Source organism: Arvicanthis niloticus, chromosome 2 (assembly GCF_011762505.2).
Source record: "Arvicanthis niloticus isolate mArvNil1 chromosome 2, mArvNil1.pat.X, whole genome shotgun sequence".
Classification (NCBI taxonomy): Eukaryota; Metazoa; Chordata; class Mammalia; order Rodentia; family Muridae; genus Arvicanthis; species Arvicanthis niloticus.
The window spans coordinates 48,851,824-48,878,362 of record NC_047659.1 but is presented as its reverse complement, the minus strand read 5'-3'; the positions used below and the strand labels follow the sequence as shown (position 1 = coordinate 48,878,362).

The 26,539-nt window shown below is 40.3% G+C and overlaps 2 protein-coding genes across 5 annotated transcripts in view; one reads left to right on the top strand and one right to left on the bottom strand.

Annotated features, from left to right (window-relative positions):
• Scrn3 (secernin 3) lies at positions 1 to 22,947 on the bottom strand. 3 transcript variants are annotated; one of them, XM_034494246.2, is made up of 8 exons: positions 22,858 to 22,947; positions 19,789 to 19,949; positions 17,731 to 17,912; positions 16,787 to 16,983; positions 13,498 to 13,707; positions 7,662 to 7,824; positions 5,996 to 6,170; positions 1 to 1,946 (listed from the first exon to the last, which is right to left on the bottom strand). In XM_034494246.2, the coding sequence occupies exons 2-8, from the start codon at positions 19,945 to 19,947 to the stop codon at positions 1,776 to 1,778; spliced, it is 1,257 nt and encodes a 418-aa protein (XP_034350137.1). In that variant the 5' UTR covers positions 19,948 to 19,949; positions 22,858 to 22,947; the 3' UTR covers positions 1 to 1,775. The 3 variants fall into 3 exon arrangements, 2 of the variants coding, with proteins under 2 accessions (XP_034350137.1, XP_076785020.1); XM_076928905.1 differs by lacking the exon at positions 22,858 to 22,947 and adding an exon at positions 21,743 to 21,763 and having other exon boundaries at positions 1,765 to 1,946; XR_013108645.1 differs by lacking the exon at positions 1 to 1,946 and adding an exon at positions 7,443 to 7,549.
• Cirsr (corepressor of RBPJ and splicing regulator) overlaps positions 22,925 to 26,539 on the top strand; it is a 28,441-nt gene continuing 24,826 nt past the window's right edge. Inside the window, exons 1-2 of one of the 2 annotated variants that reach the window (XM_076928904.1) lie at positions 22,925 to 23,152; positions 24,961 to 25,055. Coding sequence is in view for 1 of the 2 variants with exons in the window: in XM_034494245.2 (XP_034350136.1) it covers positions 23,081 to 23,152; positions 24,961 to 25,055 (167 nt within the window). In the remaining variant the exon portion in view is untranslated. The remainder of the gene's footprint in view (positions 23,153 to 24,960; positions 25,056 to 26,539) is intronic. The other variant, XM_034494245.2, reaches the window with a different exon arrangement.

The window sequence follows — 26,539 nt, the reverse complement described above, 5'->3', positions numbered from 1 at the left end:
TTTTATGTAAAACAAGTTTATTACTTTTTTTTTTGCAACAGATGAAATTTAAGAAAACATTAAAATTTCTAAAATACATTCCAAGGTATTAATTACCAACGTAAGTATCCACACCGAGTACACTGCAGTGAAAATCACATATCCATATAATCCTTGTATAAGTTTAAGACTTCTGTGGCTACAGATAAATTAGCTAGCTAATTTACTCAACCTTACATTTATGTATAAATTCTTTTCACTGGTATTTGAATATTCATTTAGCAAATATTAAATAATATCAAAGCATCCAAATATAACACTGAACAATGGGCTTTCATGGAACTTCTATTCTACTATGAAATAATTAAATGTATGACTAATTTGGAGCCATATACAAACTTATTCTGTGGACGGAAAACACCTAAGAAACTCACTTGTTAGCAAGTTCTAAGACTAAAAAGAACTACTTGTATGAAAGGGAGGCGCAAGCAGGTAAGTATCTATTGTTGGCATTTGTTAAGGGCTGAGACTTCATCCTATGAACAAGGAGCTCTTAAGAGGTTTAGACTTGAGTGCTGGGAGGGGCTGGAGAGAGAGCTCAGGATTAAGAACACTTGCTCTTGCAGAGAGGATCTAGGTTTGGTCCCCAGCACCCACATGGTGGCTCACAGCTATCTTTAACTCCAGTTCAAGAGGATCTCAGACCCTCTGAGGGCACCAGGCATGTGCTTCATAGAGAGGCAAAACACTCATACACATAAAATAAAAATTTTAAATTAGAGAAGAAAGTTTAGACTCTTTAGTAAAATAAATAAATAAAAAGCACCTGATTAAAGAATGGGCCAAGATCTAGACACCTCATTGGAGAAAGTACACACATGGAAAATAAACATACGAAAAGAAACTCAGCATCATATGCCGGTTGGAATTACAGATTAACTGAAAAACAATGTGCAAGGCCAGAGCTTCAATCCCTGTTACCTACGCAAGTGAGAGGTCACACTCAGAATGTGTGTGACACATCCTGACACATCGACAGTTGGCCAGGACGTGACAGTGCTGCAGCAGGGTGCAGAAGACAGCATGGTGGTTTCTCACGCACACCATAGGATCTGTAGTACCTCAGTTCCCTCCAACATGGGTTGAACCCTACACAGCAACTCACACATGGATGTTTACTCACATTTGGAGGCTCTTCAGTAGTGACACACTCAACTGAAAGCACTATTCATGTTAAGAAGAAACGAGCTATCACAGCATAGACAGGCATGGTGAAAGCTGTGTGTTGAAGAAGCCAATCCCAGAAGACCTATTGTAAGATACAACTACCTGGCATTCTGGGAAAAGGAAAGCTACACAGATAACAAAAGGACTAATAGTTTCTGAGAGGATGAGGGAGAAGAAAAGCTGAACAATTAGAGCGATGAGTTTGCTGCTTAGCCAAACCTTAGACACTTTTGAGTGTAATGAAAGGGCTTCTGCAGAGTGTGTGGCAGTGTCACACAGCGTAAATCTAGACATTTGTTTAGTTGAAGCTGGTTAATATTTGCCTAAAGCACAAAAAAACACACTTGACACACTTTCCACTGCTTAAGAAAAAAAAAAAAAAGCCTTGAGCTTTCTTAATAACACATAATGGTAGCATAGCCCATGCATCATGTTTATGTTTCATGCTTTATGCAACCAAATACTAATTACTGTGGTTTTTATCAATCAAAAAATAATCAGATCTCCTTAAAGTAGCTTTGTATCATTACCAGGGCAGTGAGGAAGATTTTTGACCACTTAAATGATCATTATGAACTAATATTTGACTGATAAATTTTAATTTCATCTTTTACATATCGAGGAAAGAGATTAATAGTTTTATCCAGGTCGAGATGTCTGTTTTGGAGGATTGATTCTATCTCTTCAAACACTTCTTTTTCCAGCTTCCTCAGGTTGTCCAATATTGTCATGCTTTTTCCCTAATGAAAACAAACAAACAAATAAATAAAAGTCAAGATGCATATATGAATCTAACAAAATCCAATCCACTGGCAAGGTCTGTTCATTCTGGTTTCTATTGGTTTAGTTACTTTCCTATTCTGTAGATGCAAAAGAATGAAAAAGCAATAAAAGAAATAAATCATTTCTCTAGATTCAGTTAATACAGAGATACAAAAATAGTTATTTTAGCTGAAAATACAAGAACAATCACATAGTACCAATAAACAGGAAGCATAGAACATAACAACTGAAAATTCACTTTGAATATGAAGAAGTGTGCTGGAAATCAAGACTGAGATGCTTTTTGTGGATTTAGAGCTTGTATATTTAAAGATATTTTCTTCTTGTTTCCAGGAAGTGGGGGGTGTGTCCAGAGAAAGAAGCATTTTTCCTATGAGTGCTGTTGGGGATGTAACCCAGGACCTTGAACATGCTAGACAAAGGCTCTACCTCTGAACTCATGTTTCCAACTTAAAAAGGAATAATTTTTAATAGCTGAAAAGGTATCAACTTTTGAGTCTAGAGGAAAGAAGGAACACGGTATAAGCACCATTTAGAACCTGAACAATTACGGGACATAGTGCCATGAAACTGATTTCCAACATGAAGCTGCGTGCAGCCCCCGCTCCAGGAAGCACTGCATTTTGTAATAACAGGGGGAAATACCTGCCTTCCTGATATACAAAACAGATTCAAGATGGATTAGGAAACTAAATGTTGTAAAATTTTATTTATTTATTTATTTGTGTGTGTGTGTGGGTATGAGTGAGCCTACATACTTTGAAAGTCAGAGGACAACTTGTAGGAGCTGGTTCTCTCCTTTGACCATGCAGGTACTGGAGCCTGAACTCAAGTCTTGTGGTAGGTGCCTTTACCTGCTGAGACATTTCAACCAGTCCTAGAGAATTAATTTTAAAAAATACACATATGTGGGATAGTAAGATGGCTCCAGTGGATAAAGGTGCTTGCTACCAAGCCTGATTACCTGAGTTCTATCCCCAGGACCTCCATGATCAAAGGAGAGAACCAACTCCTGAAACTGTCCTCTAATTTAACACACACACACACACACACACACACACACACACACACACACACACTCACACTATGGCATATGCATGCCTCTATCTATCTATCTATCTATCTATCTATCTATCTATCTATCTATCTATCTATCCATCCATCTACCTATAAATTGATAAACACTTAAAAACCATATATAATCAAGAGAAAATATAGAAAAAATTATTTATTATGAGGCAAGGCAGGTATTTTGAAGAATGGAATCAAGATGCCTTAAGAAAACAACAGCCGGGCAGTGGTGGCGCACGCCTTTAATCCCAGCACTTGGGAGGCAGAGGCAGGCGGATTTCTGAGTTCAAGGCCAGCCTGGTCTACAGAGTAAGTTCCAGGACACAGCCAGGGCTACACAGAGAAACCCTGTCTCGAAAAACCAAAAAAAAAAAAAAAAAAAAAAAAAAGAAAAAAGAAAACAACAAATACAACTGACTAAATAAAACTTTTGACATAAATGTTTAATGTCAGTTGACATTTTAAAAAAGAGACATAAGCTGGAACGGTGGCATCCGACTGTAGTTGGAAGCCAAGGCATGAGGACCACTTAAACTCAAGAGTGGGAGTAGAACTTGGGCAACATAGCAAGAACCATCTTTATTCATTCATTCGTTCATTCATTCATTCATTCATTCGTGTGTGTGTGTGTGTGTGTGTGTGTGTGTGTGTATTAGTTAATAATTATTGCCTCTTGAGGAAAAACAAAAGACAGACTCAAAAATCAATTGAGAAATAAGCTAAGGAAAAACAAAATTGCTAAGTCACTGAGGAGAAAATCTGACAGTACGCATAGATTTCCTGCCACACTAGTAATCAAGAAATGCAAATTAAAACTATCACAGAAGTGACTCTCCTTAAAGCACAGAAGTAGTTATTTAGAAAAGCAGTAGACCCCAGCTCTGTGACGTTTCCTTCAAATTCTATCTTCCATTACTTTAGAGTATCAATCCATAATGTTCATTAAAGTCTAAACCAGTAATAGCTTTTAAATTAATTCAATTTAGTTTACCAAATATTTAATACTGCCATAAAACCTACTTCCTTTGAGCAGTTTATAGGGCAAAGGCTATGAACACTTGAGTGCTGTCATGAACAGTGAAGGGTGTGTGGACGAGGAGCAAGGCACAAGCCAGGGCAGGTGTTGCCAAGGAGAATGAGCAAAGCATCAAGGACCAGAGGGCCTAGAATCTCAGCTGCTGGGGCAAGAGGACCATAAACTCAAGCACCGCCTGGGTTATAGACTGACTTCAAGACCAGTCTGGGCAACTTAATGAGCTTTGTCTCAGAACGTACAAAGAGGGCTGGGGACAGTGATGAGGACAGTCAACAGGTGGTAGGGATAGGGGAGACACACACAAGATGGCTGCTGTTTTTATAGGGAGTGACTTGGTGCCTGCCCTTACACAGCTCTCCCATTTCCTTTTTATCTATGGGGTGCTTGTCTGTCTGTCTGTTTGTTTGTTTTCCTATCTCTATAGTTGGGGGAAACATTAGGGAGAAGTGAAGAGGTACAATATTACAAAGTTATCTTCTGGGGGCTGGAGAGATGGCTCAGTGGTTAAGAGCACTGGGTGCTCTTCCAGAGGTCCTGAGTTGAATTCCTAGCAACCACATGATGGTTCACAACCATCTGTAATGGGATCTGATGCCCTCTTCTGGTGTGTCTGAAGAGAGCAACAGTGTACTCATATACATAAAATAAATAAATTAATCTTTTTTAAAAAAGTCATCTTTTGATCTGTTCCACAAAATAAATTCATGTCTATTTCTGGAGATGCTATTTCAAGTGATATATTGCTTTCTAAATTGCTTCAAGTTTTAAAATAATGAGGATCTACTATTCTTATAACAACAACAATTAAAACAAACCAAAAAACGGAGCTGGGCATGGTAGCAAACACCTTTAATCTCAGCACTCCTGAGGCAGAGGCAGGAGGATGCCTATGAGTTCAAGGCCATCCTGGTGTACACTGCACATTCTGAGCTAGTCGAGAATATACAATGAGACCCTGTCTCAAAACTATAAGCCTAAGCTCAAACAAAAACCTTTTTCCAGGTCTACAGAAACTGATTGCTGTTTCTAGTTGTATCTGCTTGTTGGCAGTACTTTGAGTCTGGGGACTTAGATACGCCAGCTAAGCAAGCTCTCACTGACTTCCAGCCCCTTGAATCACTGTAATTCTAATGTGGGGCTGTGGGATTAAGAACATTATATACAAAGACCAGGTAAAGTGCCTTTCAGAGACTTTGTAGTATTGGGTGTGGAATGTATACTGAGCAAATTAAGCAACTCCCCCCAGCCTCAGAATCTTCATCAGAATAATAAAATAATAATACCTTCCTCATAAAAATGGCTATAAAGATTAAATGAGACATACAAAACTATATATAATAAGTGTTCAGTAATTGTTAGCTATTGTTACTATGTTCAAAATTCTAAATTTTTCTTAAAGAGTCAACATACATACTCTTTTTGTTTTTCAAGACACGGTCTCTCTCTGTAGACCAGGCTAGCCTCCAAACCACAGAGATCCACCTGCTTCTGCCTCCCAAGCGCTAGGACTAAAGGCATGCGGCACACATATATACTATTTTTTTCTCTGGTTTTTTTGTTTTTGTTTTTTTTTTTTTTTTTTTGGAGACAGGGTTTCTCTGTGTAGCCCTGGCTGTCCTAGAACTCACTTCATAGACCAGGCTGTCCTTGAAATCAGAGATCCACCAGCCTCTACCTCCCAAGTGCTGGGATTAAAGAAGGTATGTGCTACCACACTGGCTTCATGCTCCTAACCAAAGGAAAAGCTACATTGCTTCATCAGTCTGAGAGTAACTTTCTAACTCTATTTTTTTACATGAAGGATAAAAAGAAAGCTAACACTCCAAAATTCAAAATATGAATTGAATCACATCTTAAACTATTCCAAATGAAACAATAAATACTATAACTTAACCATACCTTATTGTTACTTATAATTTCCAAGGCTTGTTGATGGTTTTGGTAGAGTAGGTGTCGTCTGTCAGGCTTGACATATGACCTCTTTGCCACTGGCCTTTCAAGTTCAAATGTTGGTGATTTTGTATCCAACAGTGGTGAAATATGTGGTACAAATATGAAAGGCTTAAAAACAGACCTAGAAGAAAGGGTCTTTGTTGAATTTGCATATCAAAATATAAAAAATTAATTATTTTGTCTTTGTAGATTCCTTGTAGTTGAGGCATCTGATAATAATGCTTGTATTGTGATTGGCCCCACCACATTAGTCACTCTCAGGATCGTCTCCCTTTTGCATTTAGGCAAGAAGACAATGCTTAGCTTTGTATTCCCAAAGACCCACCAGTTGGCCCAGCACCCTAAGAATATCAGAAAATGAAAAGTTTGTCATTTGCCAAGGTAAAGGCAATCCTAAGTGTCACAGACAGTAGTTATGACTTATGTAAAAAATCAGCACCACATTAATAATATGAAAAACTGTAATGCTGGAGAAGAATAAAGATAAAATTGTTCCTAATGTAACATACATTAAATTATATAAGAGATACTAATGACTCAAATCAAGACATGTTATGGAAGCCCTAAGGACACTTAACTAGAACCAATAATATTTTAAATTGTGCATGTGTGTGTTCTAAATAGGGTACCTAAGTGAATCTGTATGAGATCACCTAAGCTGTGTGTTGTGGATAGCCCCAGCCCCTTGTTTTGACAGTAGTTCCACTCCGGGGAGGGGCTGCGGCGCAGGAGTGAATCTTGTGAACCTTCTGTCCAATTGAATTTGTAAAATAAAGGCTAGAGCCAGTGATTGGGCAGTAGAAGGGGAAGTGGAGAAAAATGGCTTAGGGGAGGAGTCGAAAAGGGAGGAGTCAGAAGAGGAAGTTGATAGGAGAGCGGCAACGGAGTCAACAGAGGAGCTGGAGGTGGAAAGACAACGGAGGAGAAGAACGTGGCCTAGAAAAACCGCAAGTTGTAAGGGATCTCATAGCTGGGGAATAGAGTAGTGCAATGGTAAATCTGTCCAATCTAGGCTTGCAGTTTATAATCATAAATATTGAGTTGTGTTTTCCTTGACCGGACTTATTTGGGTCAGAGATTTACCACAACAGCTGTTCACTGTTATTATCACTGCATGGTATAAAGTCTGGAATCAGTAAGAAAGATGATCTACTTCTCTTCTTGACAATGTTAAATATGCTGTGGAGAAAAGGATAACCACACAGAAGAAGCCATGAGCCTTCTCCTATAAAAATGACAACAGTTACACACAGAGAAACTGCAAACTAGAATCCAGACAGTATATTAAAAGTTACAGCCTTATTTATGTAATAAGGATTCATACTGAGGAACTGAGAGATGACTCAGTGGTAATACTCTTGCATAAGACTTGCATTCAATTCCCAGCACCTACCTTGGGCAGCTCACAACCCCCTGTAAATCCAGCTCCGGATAAGCCAATGCCTCGGGTCTCTGCACACTCATGTCACAAGCACGTACAATTTAAAATAATAACTAAAACTTGAAAAAGACATAATTGCTTATAAAAATTGTACTGACAAAATCATGTAAACACTAATGATTGTATCCCATCCTGTGACCTCTCCGTGGTTACAGTGTTGGAAGACTTTACCTCTCAGGGTGTGGAGTCCCTGTAAAGAGATGAATGCAAGGAAGGCTGGGATCCTGAGGTAAAACAGAAACCATGCTTGCCGTGGTCAGGAACTCTCCCTTCATGTTGATGCCACTGGGTCTGTCTCGAAGAATTTCCACCATTGTTTCAAAAGTTATGTTTCCTGAGGAAATCATTTAAAAACCCATCGAATAATACATATATTTTACAAACATAGGCTTTTTCTTTATTAATAAGATACAATGATACATGCTGGTGTTGATTCTCTAGCACCAAGAGGGCGAAGACAAATGGTGAAGAGCATGTTCATTACAGACCTGTGTCTCGGTATTTATATCAGCCACAAAATCAAATAGCAGATAAGTCATGTATGCTACTGTGTTACCATGTCTGTCTAGCAAGAGCAAATACCAACTATTTATCAACTAAATAAAAAGCCAGTGTGGAGGACAGGATGAAACCTATTCAGGGACCTGGAGAAATAGTTCAGTGGTTAAGAGCACCTGCTGTTCTTGCTCTTTTAACAAAACAAAAGACTATTTAGTTAGTTAGTTAGTTAGTTAGTTAGTTAGTACCGTGTTCTGCCTGCATATATGCCTGAACACCAGAAGAGGGCACCAGATCCCACTATAGATGCTTGTGAGTCACCATGTGGTTGCTGGGAATTGAACTCAGGACCTATGAACCATCTCTTCAGTCCCCACATTTGAATTCTGTCTTTTTGTTTGCTTTTGCATGGAGGTTTGTTTTCTTACACAGAAGATTTAATGATCTTATGGACATAAGTAAGATGCAGAGAGATATTTCTACTCAGCTGAGATGGATCTGCTCTGTTCATTCTCTCCTGTGAAGACTGCAGAATTCCGGGATCTCAACTGGACACTTGGACCACTTTCTACTCCTGCCTCTCAGTTGATCCTCAAATAAAGCTATCTTAAGGCCTATGGCACTTGTGGGATCTCTTTTTTTTAAGGGCCTTAACAACTACTTTCTGATTAATTACATTGTGTTTCATAATACCTTTAAATCAGAAACTGCTTTAAGAACCAATTATAACACAGAAAGTCAGGTTTTTGGTTAGGATGTATCTCAGTGTCTAGCCGGTACAGGGTCCTGGATTCACTATTCAAACTGAAAGACTGAACAGCAAAGAGAGAAAGGCTCATCCACAGTATTAGAACAGGCTTTTAATCACCTTCATCCGACTGTTGGGGGTGCAGATCCATGCCTTCAAGCAGTGGGCTTTCCTTCTCAGATCTCAAAGAGGTGCTCTTAGAAGGAGAGCAGTCTAACCCCAGGGATTTCTTTACAGCCAGCAGTAAGCTTTTACCCACTTCACCACTATGCCTCTCATTTGTCAAAAAGGTCAGCCTCCTGTTACCCTAAAGTAGTACCGGTTTCTTAGTAACAGCAACGGACATAGTCAGTCTACAACAAGAATAGCTTTAAATTAATGTAAAACACCCTCTCAAGAGCCACAGACTATTTACAACAACAACAACAACAACAACAACAACAACAAAAAAAAAAAAAAAAAAAAAAAAAAAAAAAAAAAAAAAAAAAACCCATACCAGTAACAGGTATGAGAGACCTCCTTTCAAGTTGTTGGTCAGGGCATTACATGATTCCCAAAATAATACAGCCTATTGCTGCTGGCATTGGTTGCCTCCCAGAAGTTGAAAATCAAGTTCCTAATGCCAAAGACAACACATATTTTGGACATAGGACTCAGCAGATTTGAGCTGGAACTAACTCAAAAGCTTCCTCCCTGAGGACTGGTTTTCAGAGTCCCAAGCTGCTGAGGGAAGGAAGCACTCAGAAGTCCTACCCAGCTATGATGCCTGTGAGCCACAGTAACCAGCACAGACATATCCCTCAAAGTGCAGTAGTAACATGTCTGTTGTTAACACCTCGGTGGTAACCAACAGCTGTCTAATTAGACTCAAAGCCTACTCAGCAGGAGGGAAAATCATGCCTGCTACTGTAAATCTAGCCAACTCCACACACGGCTAGTGGGGCAATGGATACTAGAGGACCCACTACCACCATTTCCTAAGCTAGTATAAAGCCTAACCACATTCTATATATTTATATTTATACCCACAGATAAGTACAAATTTCACCCCTCATCAAAGAAGATTCTTTTTGTGGCAAGAGACTATTACAGAAAACTTCAACTAATCAAAATGGAGAGAACAACAGAATGTGGGCTGCCTAGTCCAAGTTGATAAATCTAAAACACAGCTCTTGTACCCAAGGCTCAGGACAATCATAAAAGGGGAGAAAAGATTGTAGTTAGAAGACCAAGAAATCTGCTGTGAGACTGTGCCCTTTATCTGTAACAGGGAAGCTATACCCACAAAACACCAACAACATGGCTGCCTAAACAAGACCTGAGCAATTCCAAGGAATGTTGACATTCCAATATAGATGGAAGAAATCCCATGGGGCTCCATCCCCTAGATGAAGAGTTACTGGCAATCAAGAACTGCTGACAGAAAAAGATGGGGTGGAGTGGGGTGGGGTGTTTATGGGGAGGGGGATGTGATTAAGTCTTCCCTGGGAACGAGCCCTAACAGGTACTAAGTGGTCAGTCCTAGAAACACATACATGCAGGTGACATTGAGCTCAGCAGGCTGGAGTTTTATGTAGATTTATTTGTATGTATATGGTAACAATAGTTAAAGAGGAGGCCATAAACTTGGAAGGGAGAGGTGGCCATACATAGGACAGATAGGAGAAAAACAATAAAATTATAAATATATATTTTTTTGTTTCTTTGTTTGTTTGTTTTTAAGATAGGGTTTCTCTTGTAGCCCTTGCTATTCTGGAACTCGTTCAGTAGACTGGGCTGGCCTTGAACTCAGAGAACCACCTGCCTCTGCCCCCTGAGTGCTGAGGTTAAAGGTGTGCACTACCTCCATCCAGCTATGAAATTATATTTTAATTACATTTTTTTAAAAATTGAGAAAAGTGAAATAAAATTTCTGCCATTAGATACACTAGGATTTCTTGTGTGGAAATGTTTCTTGTACTAAAATTAGTTCTAAAGAAACAAATAATCTTCATTTACCTATGGTTGACTAACTACAGGTTTTCCTTTCCTCACAAAACCCTACAAAAATTGGGACTGGAAGCATATAAGAATACAGTGTATGTACTTACTATACACCAGGCCCTGGATTAACTCACAAAGACAATCTAAAAGGTGAGAACCTTCCTCTTCCTCTTCTTGAATCTGGGCTTCACAAGAGAAGTTCACAGCACATCTGTGTCCAAATTATGATCTTTTGATGCTTCAGTGAGAAAGGATATTAACTTTCCTATGGAAGAATCTAAAGTGCTACTGTTAACGATACAAGCTACCAACCATTTTATATCAATGGCAACAGATTTGATATACATATACATGCTCTTACCTAGTTCCCGCATGGTATAGCATGATTCAAATTCAAAAGGGGCCTTACTGAATTTACAGATGACTTGTTAGAGGGGCTTATCTTTTAGCAAATCTTAAATAATACTGGGAAGAAAAGAGGGCAACATCTACATTGAGCTCTTGATATTAGACTCAACAATAAAGCAAAACCCCACCAGTCACACCTACCTATCAGGCACCAGGCTTCAACATCTAGTGAGATTTAAAATGATTCAGGTCTAAATTCCTATAAATGGCAAGTTTTAATAAAAAACAATGTCAGAACTGTAACACCGTGATAATACAGGTATTATAAAAATGTTTTCAGGATTCAAAACCTACAATTCTCAAAATGAAAGGAGGATTTGCATGACTTCTTGAGTAGGGTAGCTGTAAGTGATCCACTAGCAAGCATTGGATAAGTACTGAGACCATGGGGGCAGGTTCAGCAAAGTGAACGTAAAACATAGGGTGCAATTTCATGGCAATTTAAGCTGGCTACTTAGAATACATGCATGGATATAGACACAATTTGATATACATGCAGCACTCTTAATAGCTATCAGCTAGGGACAGATGGAAAGAAGGAAGTAGGCTCTTTATCTAGAAAAAAAATTAGAGTGAAATTTAAACATAATACACCAGTAGACAATTTCATATGGGAACTATTGAAAAGACATTTACTCTTTTTGGCAAAACACTGAAAACTGGAAGAATTGTACATCACACTTGAAAAAAATGAAGTCTGTGTCACATGCATCCACTGCTATATTCAGGCATGCATTTCAGGTCTGTGATCTGGTTATCCTGTAGTTAAATATGACAATTATTTCAATGTAATAGCTTACTAATTTGTACTATTCTAGGAGGCTGTCTTCCTGTTGTCTGGTTACCCTCAACCTTGGGGTTATCAACGTTTTCACTTCTATCATGTTTGCCTGAGACAGTTTTATACACAGCCCAGACTGGTATCGAACTCTTTTGTGCCTCAGCTGCCAAATGGTGGATCCTCACATCCGGTTCATTCCTCTCCATTTTAATTATGTAACTGATGATCTCCAGCTTTGTGAGGGCAGGTGGTTGTGCAGAAGCATGAGTGCACATGTGCACACAGATGGAGGTCAGAGGTCAACATCAAGTATCTTCCTGTCTTGGTCCCTACCCCATGTTTAGAGACTGATTCAGCTAGACCAATGGTTCTTAACCTGTGGGTGGAGACTCCTGTGGGAGTCAACCAACCTTTCCACAGGGGTTGCCTAAGACAATCCTCTTTGGAAAGGATCAAGCAGTGTAGCCTTGTTGGAGGGGGTATGGCACTGGGAGTGGGCTTTGAGGTTCCCAGGGTGTATCTGTCTCTCTGTCTCTTTTTTTCTCTCTCTCTCTCTTTCTCTCCTCTCTCTGTCTCTGTCTCTGTCTTTCTCTGCTTGCTACCTGGGGATTACAATAAAGCTCTCAACTACTTCTCCAGCATCATGCCTGGCTGGTGCATGCTGTTACACTCCCACCATGATGATAATGGACTGACCCTCTAAAACTGTAGGCAAGTCCCCAAATAAATGCCCTCTTTTATAAGTGATTCCTTGACGGATGGTGTCTCTTCACAGCACTAGAACACTTGACTAAGTAAGATACATGGGCTGGGTAAATGGCTTACTGGGAAAGCACTTGCTGTAAGCCTTGAGTTTGGATCCCCAAACCCAAAAAAGCTGGAGGTGGCAGCTCACACCTGTAACCTCAGTGCTGGGGTGCAGAGACAGGGTCTCAGGAGCTTGCTGGCCAGCTTCCCTCACTGAAACAGTAAGCTCCAAAATCAATGAGAGATTGTCTCAAAAACCCAGGGGGAGAGTAACTAAGGAAGACATTGAACCTCAGGCCTCCAAATGCACAACCATGGGTGTGCACACCTAAACATGTATGCGTGCATATACAAAGCCACACACAAACAAAAAGGATAAAACATATAAACAAACAAAAATACTACTGTTAAAAGTTAATTAAAATAAGTAACAGTTTAGCTAGGTGTGGTGGTGCATGTCTTTAGTCCCAGCACTAGAAAGACAGAGGCAGGCAGATCTCTAATGAGTTCAAGACCAACCTGGTCTACACATGAATGCTAGACCAGTCAGGGATATATATATATGAACTCTAATTCAAATTTGTATTTATTTATTTATCTAATTCAAATTCTTTTTTTAAAAAAATAGAAAGTTTCTTGAGGATTGAGAATTTGCACTTGACCCTCAAAAGAATCAGTATTTTCTTACAATGGTTTAATGCTTTACACATATCAAAAAATAGTGTATACTACCCTAATACTTTGCTTTATTTAAACCATATTTTTACTAGATATGAGATCATTCCCACATTATATCTGCACAAAACTCAATGTTTAAAATGTTATTTAAATGTTAAACTTACCTTTGTGTTTATCCAGAAGCTTGTAGCCCTGACAGAATCTGCTTGGTGAAGTCATCATGGCAGCCGTGTCAATATAAGAATATGCCGCAGTAAAATCAAACTCCTCTTTGCCGTCCCACCAGCCCCTCTGCTTAGCGTAGTTTCTCATGTCTGGATGTTCCCGGTCAATCTTGGTTGTTATGGAAAGCTGATTGGAAATATTACGAACTCCTATTTGTAAAGGATGGAAAGGAGAAGAAAAGCTATCTTTAACATAAAGTATCTATCTCTTCATTATGATTCTCAACCGCCATTTCAACAGAAGTTTTACCATGTACATCTACTGCATATTCTAAACAACTAATTAAAATTTAAAACGAGCTCTGAGACAACTGTAGACTCAGATGCAGTTACATGAAATGATCCAGAGAGATAGTGTATACACTTCACTCAGGTTCTACCCATCGCATTTTAAAAACTATAGAATATTATCACAAAAAGAACATTGGTATTGATAGTGTCAAGAAAAAGAATCCTTGGACCATCCATCCATCATTTTACCCTCTCAAACCAGAGCCATGCATCTCCCGATCCTAATGACTCATTAGCTCTAGGTATACTTGGCATCTAAAACCACACATGCACCAGCACATGCGCGCGCGCGCACGCGCACACACACACACACACACACACACAATCTTGAGTTTATATATATTGGGTAAAGGCACATGCCACGAGCTGACCCATCTGAGTTGGATCCCCACAGCCCACATGATGGAAAAAGGAAGCTGAATCTCAAAGTTGCCCTCTGACTGCCACACACATGCCACAGCACGTGTGCCCACAGACACGTGCCACAGCACACGTGCCTAGACACATGCCACAGCACACGTGCCCAGACACGTGCCACAGCACACGTGCCCAGACATATGCCACAGCACATGTGCCCACACACGTGTCACAGCACACGTGCCCACAGACATGTGCCACAGCACATGTGCCCACAGACATGCCACAGCACATGTGCCCACAGACACATCTGTTTTAAAAGAATGTTATGGACATAGAATAGTACAGTAAATAGCCTTCTGGCTTTTTAAAAATTATTTAAATTTTTTAAAATGTACATTTGTTTTCTCCTGTGTATGTGTGCAGAGGTCACCCTTTCACCTTGTTGTGTGTTGTGTGACTCACTCAGGTTGTCAGGGCTGGCAGCAAGTACCCTTACCTGCTGAGCCATCTTGTTGTCCTGCCTTCTGGCCTTTCTAACTCAGCCTAATCTAGGAAGAGTTGTCGTGTTATCAATAGTTCATTTGTATCTCATATGATGCAGGACACTTTGTTTATCATTTCAATACATGTACATATTACTCAGTGGCCAGATGCAGGTGATTAGCAATCTATCCGAGACCTATCGTTTCTGTGTTGGAGATACTCAAAGCAACAATATACTTCTTAAGAGGACAGAAAGGACTAGCAAGGTTATCTCAACAGGACGATCACACCCAGGAAGGCATTCGTTTTACGTGACCAGGTAAGACGTTTTTCAATAGTATTTATAGTCCTTTGCCTTTCAGGTAGCATGTTTAATAAAAGAAAAAGTGACCATTGATATAACCAAGCCAATCAGTGTAATAATAAAATGGACTAAATTTAATTTATATATTTTATTAATACATAGAAAAAGGCCAAACTTAAAATATAAAAACAGCATATCTAAAGCCCATGAAAATAGAGCTGCAAGGTAGCTCAGTGGTTAAGAGCACTGACTGCTCTTCCAGAGGTCCTGAGTTCAATTCCCAGCAACCACATGGTGGCTCACAACCATCTGTAATGGAATCTGATGCCCTCCTCTGTATTCACATATATAAAATAAATAAAATCTAAAGAAGAAGGGGAAGGAGACGGAGACGGAGACGAAGCAGCAGCAGCAGCAGCTCATGAAAGTAACTGGCAAGAACCTATTTTGAAGGCAAAGCTCAACTCTTCCAACACAGGCTCCCTGTGAAGTCCTTTTGAACAACTCCAGAAGCTCACAGTGACTTTCCCTTCTCTAATGGTCACAGTACCATGGGTCCACATCATTCACCCAGTTAGTTAACTAATTAATTGAGGCAGGCGCTCCTGAGTCCAAGGCTGGACTCGAACTCTGTGTGAGGCAGACAATGATCTTGAGCTTCTGCTCTTCCCTGCCTCCATCCCTCCCAGATGGTGGGATTTCAGCTGTGTGCCACTGCTCTCAGTTTTACACACTGCTAGTGATCACACTAGGACTTGTGTGTGCCAGACAAGCACAACATCAACTGGGTAACCTCTGTTTAGTATTTTTACAGGTATCTCTTATCTCCTTTGGAAAACTAGGAGATTTGAGAGTCAGTGCACAAGAAGCATGAGATTATGTTTCCACACAACGGCTGTGCTCTACAGAACAAGGAAATGGGGATGAAGCTTTCACTCAGCACACTAAGTTACTTTCTATCTCTGGATTTCTTCACTTGAAATTAAGAGGACTGGCTGTGGAGAAAGCTTAATGGGATATGTAAATTCTAATCCCCAGGACTCAGGTAAAGTCAGGGATGATGGTAGTGTCTACAATCCCAGAGCTTCTGTGGTGAGACAGAAGGCAATGGTAGAAAATCCCCAGAGGCACGTGGCTCAGACAGTCAAGTACACGCAGGAGCAATAAACAACAGGGACCATGAGTCACCACAGGTTGTCCTCTGACCCTCACTTGTACACGGTGGTCCTGCGTCCCCCCCCCCCACATATATACATGCACTTGTGTCACAAAGAAACACACACAAGAAGAAATAAGAGTAATATATGACCACAAATAAATCACCCGGAGAAATCAATTCCAAAGCAATCAAACTGCATTTACTCAATGACATCCAATTCTAAACACTGATCCGAAGCCATCCATCCCAGGCAAACTCCCTCCCTTTACCTCTATACTTACACATGATACAATTCTGGAATTCAGTCCAAAGATAGAAAAGGAAGAGCTAACAAGGGGTGGTTAAAAAGAGAGAAAAAACAAACAAGCAAGCAAATAAAAAACCACCACCACACCGTTATCAGCCACAAGCTGCTGTGGAGTTAACCCTACCTGGTAAGTTTTGTACGAATGCTCACCATGGTTCTTGTTCCCTTTCTGTTCTTTCCTATTTTAAACCTTGCTCTGCAGTTTATCCTTTAATGCAATGGATTATAAATCTCGAAAGGCAAGTGAATGCATTATCTACAGTTAGGTGTAGATTTTATTAATTACATAATTATATAAACCAAATTGCAAACAGGTTGTTCGTACCTTGGACTTTTTCTGCTGCCCAGTGCTTCCCTGAGGTCTCCAGAACCCAGGCTTCATTCCTGTCAGCGATCAGGAAACTGTTGTGATAGCTGAATTCTTCACCCTCTGCACAGTTTCCACCTTGACCATATTTTTCTAGTAAGTCAACAATGACATTGAGAGCTTTCTCAGCTGTGTCAGCTCTTTCAAGGCCAAGCCTAAAATAAAAATAACGAAGCTCTCAGACTAAAAGTCATTTCCTTTACTCATCTTAACTTCATATTCAAAAAACACTGTATTAATTACACTCAAAGTAAGAAAATGCAAGTTAACAGGTAAAATAAAATCTGTTAAAGTCTTACTTCTAAAGGCATTTCCAGTCAATGAAAACGTTTTGAAGTCAAGTTCCATCTTGGCAATTTATTGCAAACTTATTTTTATTTCTAAGACTGAGATATTTCTTTGTAAAATGAAGGTATTAACCAACCATGTGATAAAACAATTCAGGCATTTCTAATTCATTTCTAATTTGGCCCCTCTCCCAGTTAGTGATGTGTACGGGTATGCATGGGTGTCAGTAGGTATTTGTGTGGTACATATAGTTGTTTATGTGGGTGTGCATCTGAGGGTGTACATGCGTGTAAGCATGCATGTAGAAGTCTGCCAGATTCCTCAATTGGACTTCACCTTATTTTACTAGTCAGGGTCTCTCAGTGAACTGGAACTTACCCATTAAGCTAGAGTAACTGCCCAGCGAGCCTAGGAATCTGCGTGCTTCTGCTTCGCCAATGCTGGGGTTGTTACAGATGCATGAGATGAAACTCAGGTTCTCATGCTTGTGCAGTAGGAGTTGTATGGACTGAGCTACACATTTAGACTAATCAGTGATATTGAAGAGTCATGGATGCAGGCTGGTGTTACCATTTCTCACATCATCTCCAGCGAGAAAGCAGCATAACCATTACCTGACAAGGTCCATGCCCAAAAGTGCCTCCTCCTTAGAAATATCTTCTCTTCCCCATACAGCCTCATTCCCAATGCAGACTCCATGCTCATTGGCACCCATTTCTGCCCCCCACAGCCAAGCTGGGCGACTAAGGACAACAGCATATGTTTCAGGAACTTGATCAACTTCTATATAAGTACACTGTAAAAAGAAAAAGTCATACAACTACACAACCAAATATGAAAAATTACCAAATCCCAGAATGTGAAACACCATTGGGAAGAGATGATCACTATGAAGGCAGGGGAATGGAGCTACATTAAAATTTTCCATAATAAAACTCACGCAGAATTGACTCCAAAGCATTTATCGTTTAAGTATTTTCTGAGTGTGTCCTAGTATAATATGCCCTGCTAAGACAGGTCAGTTACAAAGAGAAATCAAGACAGAGCATCATTCAAAAACCAAAGACTTACCCATTAACTGAGACAACAAACATTAAGTATTAAGGCCAGGAAGAGGATGAACAGGGCTGCTTTAGGAGTGATGGTGACTAATCTTCGAATTGTTTCATGGAGAATCATTAATATGAGTTGATGAGCAAGAAAGCAGTCCTTGAGTTCAACGTCTAGCCTGTCCTGACTAGTGACATATTATTATAGGTACGTGAGACCCTCAGTCAGGTGAGAGTGACCGGGGATCCACATTTCCAGTGTCAGTGACCTCTGAGGCATCTCCACCGCAGTGGAGTGAGAACCTGACCTACATGACGAACTACATTTAAACATACAGATATAGAATACAAAAAAATCTTATATTTAAAGTATATCAGTGTTAGAAGATCAAGAGTCCAAAAAGTTCATAATGACAGAAGATAATATAATCTTCAAATTCCATGTAAATAGACTCTTTAAATAAAGAATTTAAAGGACATTTTATTTAATGTGCATATAAGAGGTGAGGAAAATATATATAAAATGTATGCATTAGGTGCCTAACAAACCTTTTTGATGAACTGCAAAACTTATTTACGGTGCTGAAAATGTGGCTCAATTGCTAGAATATGTGCCTAACATACAAGAGGTCATAGGTTTGACCCCCAGCACTATAGAAAAAGAAACAAAAACCTGTTATTTATAAAATCTGGAATAATTTTTCTAATCTATTTCAATTCTTTTGATCCATCAACTGAAACCCCAGCTCTAACTAAATAATTTTTGAAAGATTTAGTTATTTTATAAGTAGTTTGCTTGCATGTATTTCTGTGCATATATGTGCCTGGAGACCACAGAAGACAGAAATAAGCATTGGATCTCATGAAACTGGAGTTATGGATGGTTGTGAACCACCATGTAGGTGCTGGGAATGAACCCTGAGTCCTCTGCAAGAGCCACAAGTGCTCTTACCCACTGAGACAAGTCTCCATTCCTGTCCTTTAATCTGGCGTAGATGTTTCTTCTCTGCTGACTCAGGCACTACTCCTAAGTCCGCATTTAAGTCATCCTACGTTATCGTGAGGTTGCTGCATCCATAGTCCATCTGTATAGTCTTAGCTTCTGTAAGATGTTGCCTAGGTTTTAATAAACTGACTTGAAAAATCCCTTATCATAGCCAACATATATAACATATAGAAAGTATTCAAATGTTTGAGCAAAGAGACCAGTTTTATTATTTTAGCACCTTCCTCTAAATTACAGAAATAAAAGACCAGAAGTCTGTTTTTGATTCGAACTATCTTCAGCCTTAAATTCTTGAATTTTAACTTCAATGCTCTTCTGTCAATTGGTAGCTAATGAAAGAAATAACCATGTATGGGGCTGGAGAAGTTTCTCAGTGGTTAAGAGCACTTGCTGCTCTATAGAGGACCAGGGCTCAATCTATGACATCCACATGACAGCTTACAACTGTCTGGAACTGTAGTTCCAGGAGATTCAACACCCTCTCCTGGCCTCCTTGGGCACCAGGCACACACATGAGGTGTACAGGCATCCACACAGTTAAAACAGTCATACATATAAAACTATCCATGGATATTTTAAACAATAGATATTGCTAGTGCAACATGAATCTCACCTACCTTGAGACGTTTTTTCAAGTCATTATGAACTGCAGCTGGAAAGGAAATGACTTCTTGTACTTCATCAAAGAGTCTGTCTGAATTTTTTCCAAAAATAACCCTATTTCCAACTGTTGCTGGAGGTAATGCCACAAAAGTGTCACAGGAATAGGGTTCCATTTCTTTAAAGAAAAAAAAAAAAAGTGAAAGCATAGACAAGTTTCAAAACAAAAAAAAAGAGGAAACACATTTAAGTACACATGAAACAAAGAGCTTTTCTCTGTGACCAAGGCATATACCTAAGAAGGGTGCATAGTAAAGTTTTAAATATCATATTATTTCTGGGCATTCCAGGACAGCCAAGTGAATACAGTCAGACCTGTCTTAAACAAATAGCAGAAACTACAAAAAAAAATAGAGTATGATTTAGTAATTAATCATGTATTACTTTATAACATGGCAGTAAGGGCCACTTTCTTGTAGTCTATGGTCAAGGTTCCTGTGTAAACCTCTCTCTTGACTGCTTCCTACTCCTCTCACTATGCCTGCAGCTGGTGTTCATGCCCTAGGCTGCTGTCTTTGTGTATGCATGAGGCCCCTTACTGGACAGCAGGATCCTTGGGAGCTGGAGGGTCTCTTGTTAGTTTTTCTATCATTATTGAAAATTATGTAAAGGTTGGGTTGGTGGTGGTGCACACCTTTAATCCCAGGAGTTGGGAGGCAGAGGCAGGTGGATCTCTTTGAGTTGGAAGCCAGCCTGATCTATAGGGTGTGTGCTAGGAACAGCCAGGGCTACATAGAGATACCCTGCCCTTGCCCTAAACATAAACGACAACAATGAAACCAACAAAAATCAAAACAGAAAGCAACTTATTGGAAACAAACAAATGTTCCCAATATTGCTACAGAGGAGGTCTCCTTTGGATTAAAGAAAAATGCACACAGAGACTATAATATTGAAAAGACAGAAATTTTGAAGCAGTACTTTGGAGAAATAACAGCAAAGATGTTAATGAGACTCTCACTGTTGGAGGCAGAGGCAGGTGGATCTCTGAGTTTGAAGCCAGCCCTGAGTTCCAGGACAGTCAGGGGTAAGAAAACAAACAAAACAAACAAAATTCCAACTTGAATGTTTTTGGGAAGTTCACATTTGTTCCTTAGAAACCCTGATTGTAGAACTGACACAGGAATCCTCTTCTCTGTGATCTGGAAAATCTTAAATTCTAGTCAGTAGAACCATTCGAGAACCATTCAAAATCTCCTATTTTTATTTTGCTTTCAGAACATAGTTTTAGTTTTCTTCTTTTATTTATCTTTTTTTTTACCCATGAGACTCGGGAGGAGACGCTCCAGATTCGAACCCATGGGGTAGAGAGAGAGTGCAGAGGGCCCGTGCCTTCTGCAGGCAGGCAGACGGCCTTATGGGCTGCACCACCGCCGGTTCGCTTATTTATCTTTTTTAAGGTTTATTTTTACTATTTGTGTGTGTGTGTGTGTGTGTGTGTTTACCAGAAGAATAGGAATGCCCTAGAAGGCCAGAAGTGGGCCTCAAACCTCCTGGATCTGGAGTTAGAGGTTGTAAGGCATTGTGGATGCGCACCTGTGTGTTAGAAACTGAACTCAAGTCTTTGGGAAAAACAATGAGGTATCTTAACCACTGAGCTCTCGCTAACCCAGTTTCCTTCTTTTATAAGAAACAAGTCTTGCTGCTGCTGGTGGTGGTGGTGCACACCTTTGATCCCAGAACTTGGGAAGCAGAGGCGGGCAGATCTGAGTTCCAGGTCACCCTGGCCTACAGAGTGAGTTCTAGGACACCCAGGGCTACACAGAGAAACCCTGTCTTGAAAAACAAACAAGAAGAACCAATTCTTAGCATAGTTTTATACAGGAGCATTCTATTTTAAAACAAAATAAAAAATATAAATACAGTAAATGTTTTATTGAAAGGAAAGCAAAGCAGGATATGGTAGCACACCTGTAATCTCAGGACTGGGCAGGATGAGGTAGCGTTTAAGGCTAGCCAGTGTTTCAAAATGAACAAAATGACTCAAGAAACAAGTTCACCATGGGACAAGTAAAGGATCTTCACCATTTCAAAGATGGGAAAAGGTACCATTGCTTTTCTTTTGTGTTGCCCGTCTAAATTTTTTACTCCAATACATAACTTAGGCAGGCTATTAATTTTCCTCCTCCTTTTTCCAGGCTCATCTGTACTAAAATAAATAAATAAATAAATAAATAAATAAATAAATATTAAAACAGCACATAGGGTTGTTTCAAAGATTTAGTAAAACCCTGAAGGTGAAAAGGCCGGCTTGGTGGTGCACGCCTGCAGTCCAAGCTTGAGCGTTACTCGGAGCATGTCACAAATAACACAAGATAAAAAACCTGGAATACAGCCACGTCCCAAATGAAAGCTGTCATCTGTTGTAACTTGGCACATTCCTATCCTCGCTAGAGATCAGTGGACTAAGCCTTGCCTACACGAACTGGGATAGTGGCAACAACTAAGAAACCAGCTAACAACAACTAAGAAACCCAGGGAGAAAGCCCTTGGCCCTAACGTGTTCTCATCATTCTCGATGTTTGTGAACATATTTCTGCATGGTTAGAAATAACCCAAGAAAGTTGGGTGTAGTGGCACAGGCCTTTAATCCCAGCACTGGGGAGGCAAAGGCAGGCGGCTCTGTTAGTTCAAGGACAGCCAACGCTACATGGTGAGACCCTGTCTCAAAGATACATAGTAATAACAACAATTATTAAACAGTGACAGTAATTGAAAAGAAGAGCCTCGGTTCTTGAGGCGCTAACAATCTATTCCCGTGCTTTTGGTAACAGCAATCTTCCGAGTCTCACAAACGTCCTATAGTTGGCGAGAGACTACCTCCATACTCTATATGGGAACTGCATTGCAAAAGAAAATTTTTGCAACTGGAGTTCGCGGTGCCAGAAAGTGCTGGGCTCGAACTTCGAGACCTCGCTTGTTCAGGCTGCCTGCGCTCGGAACGAAGCTGGCGCAGCAGAGCCCGCCGCCGCCGCTCGCGACCCTAGAGAGAGGGAGCGATGCGCAGAGTGGGCGCCCCAGCTTACCTCAGCTGCGCACGCGCGGACGCCCCGTAAGCCGCGGCCGCTACCAAAAGCAACTGCCGGAAGAGACCAGGAGGGGCGGCCCCAAGTGTTAAAGCACGGAAGTAGTCACCCCCAACCTCGGAAGTTCTCTCCCATGCTCGCCTAACAGTTCCGGTGACGCTCCCGGAGTTTGTTTACGTTCTTAGCCGACCTAGCGGTTGGCTTCTCCGTCTCAGACTCCAAGATGGGGAAGTCATTCGCCAATTTCATGTGTAAAAAGGACTTTCATCCTGCATCCAAATCCAACATCAAGAAGGTGAGTAAAGGGATCCGGAGAGGGCAGCGATGTGCTGAGCTCCCTGGGAGGGTCGTATCCTCTACAAGTCTGGAGGGTCCATCTTTCTTCCGTGCTAACCCAACAGACCAGTCTTCGGCCCATTAGGGTCCGTCTCCTACAGTCCCAAGGCCCGTGAGTGAGCGCTGCTCCTCTAGGTCGAGACTCCTGCTTAACAGAGTTCTGAGAGAAATCCTCCCTTACTTTCACTCTCCGTCCAGGAGTGTGGTTTCTGATGGCCGCGTTCAAGTTTAGCGTTTTAAATAATCACAGGTCAACCAATGCTGACTACAGAAGGGCCGTGGCGAGAAACACCGCACGAAAGAGAGTGTCTGGGCTTTGGGTTCAGACCAGTATTCTTTAGTTCAGTATAGTCACATGTAGCCCTAAGCCTTGCACAAAATAGTCAGTGATATGATCATTAGCCACCTACCCTGTTGAGAATTATCAGTCAGTTACCCTAGTTTGTAAAATTTTTAGGAAGATTAGATGAGATAGTATGGGAAAAGACTAGAAACGCAAAATGAAGGCTTAGCACTTATCAGGAAAAGTACTCAAAAGTACACAAACTTGTGAGAATATATTACACGTTTAGTTTCTAAACCAGTTGTGGGTCCTGTATGTTACCATGCATCTAAAGAATGTATATGTTAGCATACATGTACATTAGGATATCTGTGGAAGAACATACAAGAAATGCTAACACTGATCATCTACAGATATAGTAACTTGAGTTTTTAAGACAATTTTAGGGAAAAAAAAAAACCTTGCCAGATCTTTCTATCTCAGCCTTACTTCTTGACCCCAAAAGTCTTGTTCTGTTTATTTTGTACATACACCTAATCCCCACGAGTCTATTTCTTTACATATTTCGTAGCCTCTGTTTTCTGAGGTGGGATCTCCTGTAGTCTAAGCTGGCTTCAAACTGGCTGTCTGTGGAGGATGGCCCTGAACTCCTCATCCTTTTGACTCCACCTCCCAAATGCTGGGATTACAGGTGGAAGCCACTGCACCCAACTTTCATTTCTCCTAAGTCATAAAAAATAGTTTATGATATTGCAGAAGAATCATTGTGAGCACTTTGATGATGGAACTGTGTCTTATTTTTAATTTGGTTAGTGTAATATAAGTTCTTGAACAGTCGAGACTAATCTAAAGCTTGAGATACATGGTAATTTTTCTATTTTGGTTGAGGTCTCACTGTGTAGCTCTGGCTGGTCTGGAATACCTAGTAATCCTACCTCAGCCTCTTGAATTCTGGGATTATGGACATGAGCCAACACACCCAGCTAAACACAGTGAAAACAGCCACAGTGCAGGTGCCATCCTGGAAGAAGCCAGTGAACTCTAACCATAACACACAGGTCAAAGACACCTGGGTTCTCTTCTAAGTACTGTGAGCATCTTTTTATTTCAGTGTATTAGGTGTGTTTCATTATAGAAGACAAGTGGGCTGGAGGGCTATCAAAATGGCTAGTGGCTAAAGCACTTGTTGCACACGTGTAAGGATCAGAGTTTGGATCCCCAGCGTCCCTTGGTAATCCCAGCCTTCATGAGAAGAAGACAGGAGTTCCTCTCTGCAAGCTGGTAGCTGGACTAGTAGAATTGTTGACCTCTGGGTCCAGTGAGAGACCCTGCCTCAGTAAATGAAGGGGAGAGTGACTAAAGAGTTTGTTTTAAACCCTGGATTCCACACTCATATACTTGGAAACACACGCACACACACACACACACTTTTCTTACTTAATTTGAATTCAATTGTTAGGTTATATTTTGTTTCACTAATATAGGTATGGATGGCAGAACAGAAAATATCGTATGATAAAAAGAAACAAGAAGAATTAATGCAACAGTACCTTAAAGAGCAAGAGTCATATGATAACAGGTAAGTTGGTGTTGCCTGTCATCCTGTAACCACCTCATTATTTTTAGAATGATCAGTTATGGAGTCAGCTTCAGTCCCATAATTACACAGTGTCGCCTTTCCAACTTGACCCATTCTTCACATATAATACAGCTTCATCCGACTATTCAGCCTGTGAGCAAATCCTACATGAGGCAGAGCTTTCAGAGATGATGAACACTGCATGGTACCCACTGAGACTGATGACAAAGGTTTCTCTTTCATGATTGAAATAAAAGGATGTTCAGGACACTTAGAGGAGAAGCCGGGTAGCTTTGACCTGTGCGTTGTAGCCAGAGCCCACCGGCTTGATCTGGGCTAGTTCCTACCTTTAGCTACGTTCATTGTGTTTATCCCTGGTTAGTTCATTGAGTGGTGGTATTTTGCTTCTCTAGACTGTACTCTGAAGCAACACTTACCTTTGGAACATTTACATTTGAAACATGAGACATTCATCAGTTTCTGGATAATTGGGTCATACTATTAACATTGACCTAGAGATATCTGCTCAGTGCTGTTTCAGTTGCTTATCTTATGTGCTTAGGAGCAGAATTGCTGCATCTCTAGGTAATCTTTGGTTTAGCTTTTTAAGGAGCCATCAAACTTTACCATAGTAACTGCTCTATAAATACATTTCTGACTATTAATGCAGAACATTTTGTTCTCCTACTTGCTTGGTGTTTATAATTTTGTGGCTTTTTTTCTCTCTTTTCTTATCTTTATTTATTGTCATTGTTATTTTCTTGAGACAAGGTCTCACATAGCCTAAACTGGGTTTGAGCTCCTATGTGGCTAAGGATGACCTAAAAGCTCTAGATTCTCCTGCCTTGAACTCCCAAGTGCTGGCATGTGCTACTACACCTGGGGTATGTGGATACTAGGAAGCACACACAAGCTCCCATGGGCAGACCAGCACTCTCCCAACTGAGTCATGTCTCGGCTCATACGTTAGTAACCACACTGATCAGTAGGAAGTGGTAGCTTGCAGTTTTGATTAGTATTTCTCAATGTCTAGTGAAACTAATGTTTTCATGTACTTGATTTAAAAATGTTGAATGGTTTTGTTAAGACAGAATTCATAGATATTTAAAATACACCTAAATTTTTAAGTTTGTTTAGTGTTTGTAATCTATCACCATAACAACTTTCAAAACATTTTATCATCTGAAAAATAAATTTTATGCTCATTAGTAGCTGTCTTAAGTAGGGTTTTATTGCTGTTAGGAGGCATAATGAGCAACACAACTCTTATAGAGGACAACACTTAACTGGGACTAGCTTACAGTTCAGAGGTTGAGTCCATAATTGTCATGGTGGGGAACATGGCAACGTGCGGGCAGACAGGGTGCTGTAGAAAAAGCTGAGAGTTCTACATCTTGATCAGAAAGAAACTTGTGTACCCTACTGGGTATGGCTTGAGCATCTAAAACTTCAAAGCCCACCTCCACAGTGACACACCTCCTCCA

Excerpts from the sequence above, each read along its gene's own strand:
- Scrn3 (XM_034494246.2), bottom strand. The coding sequence starts at position 19,947 with ATGGAACCCTATTCCTGTGACACTTTTGTGGCATTACCTCCAGCAACA. Across the intron at positions 17,913-19,788 it reads ACTTGAAAAAACGTCTCAAG|TGTACTTATATAGAAGTTGA; the intron begins GTAGGTGAGATT and ends TTCTTTTTACAG. Across the intron at positions 13,708-16,786 it reads GGCAGCAGAAAAAGTCCAAG|GAGTTCGTAATATTTCCAAT; the intron begins GTACGAACAACC and ends CTTTACAAATAG.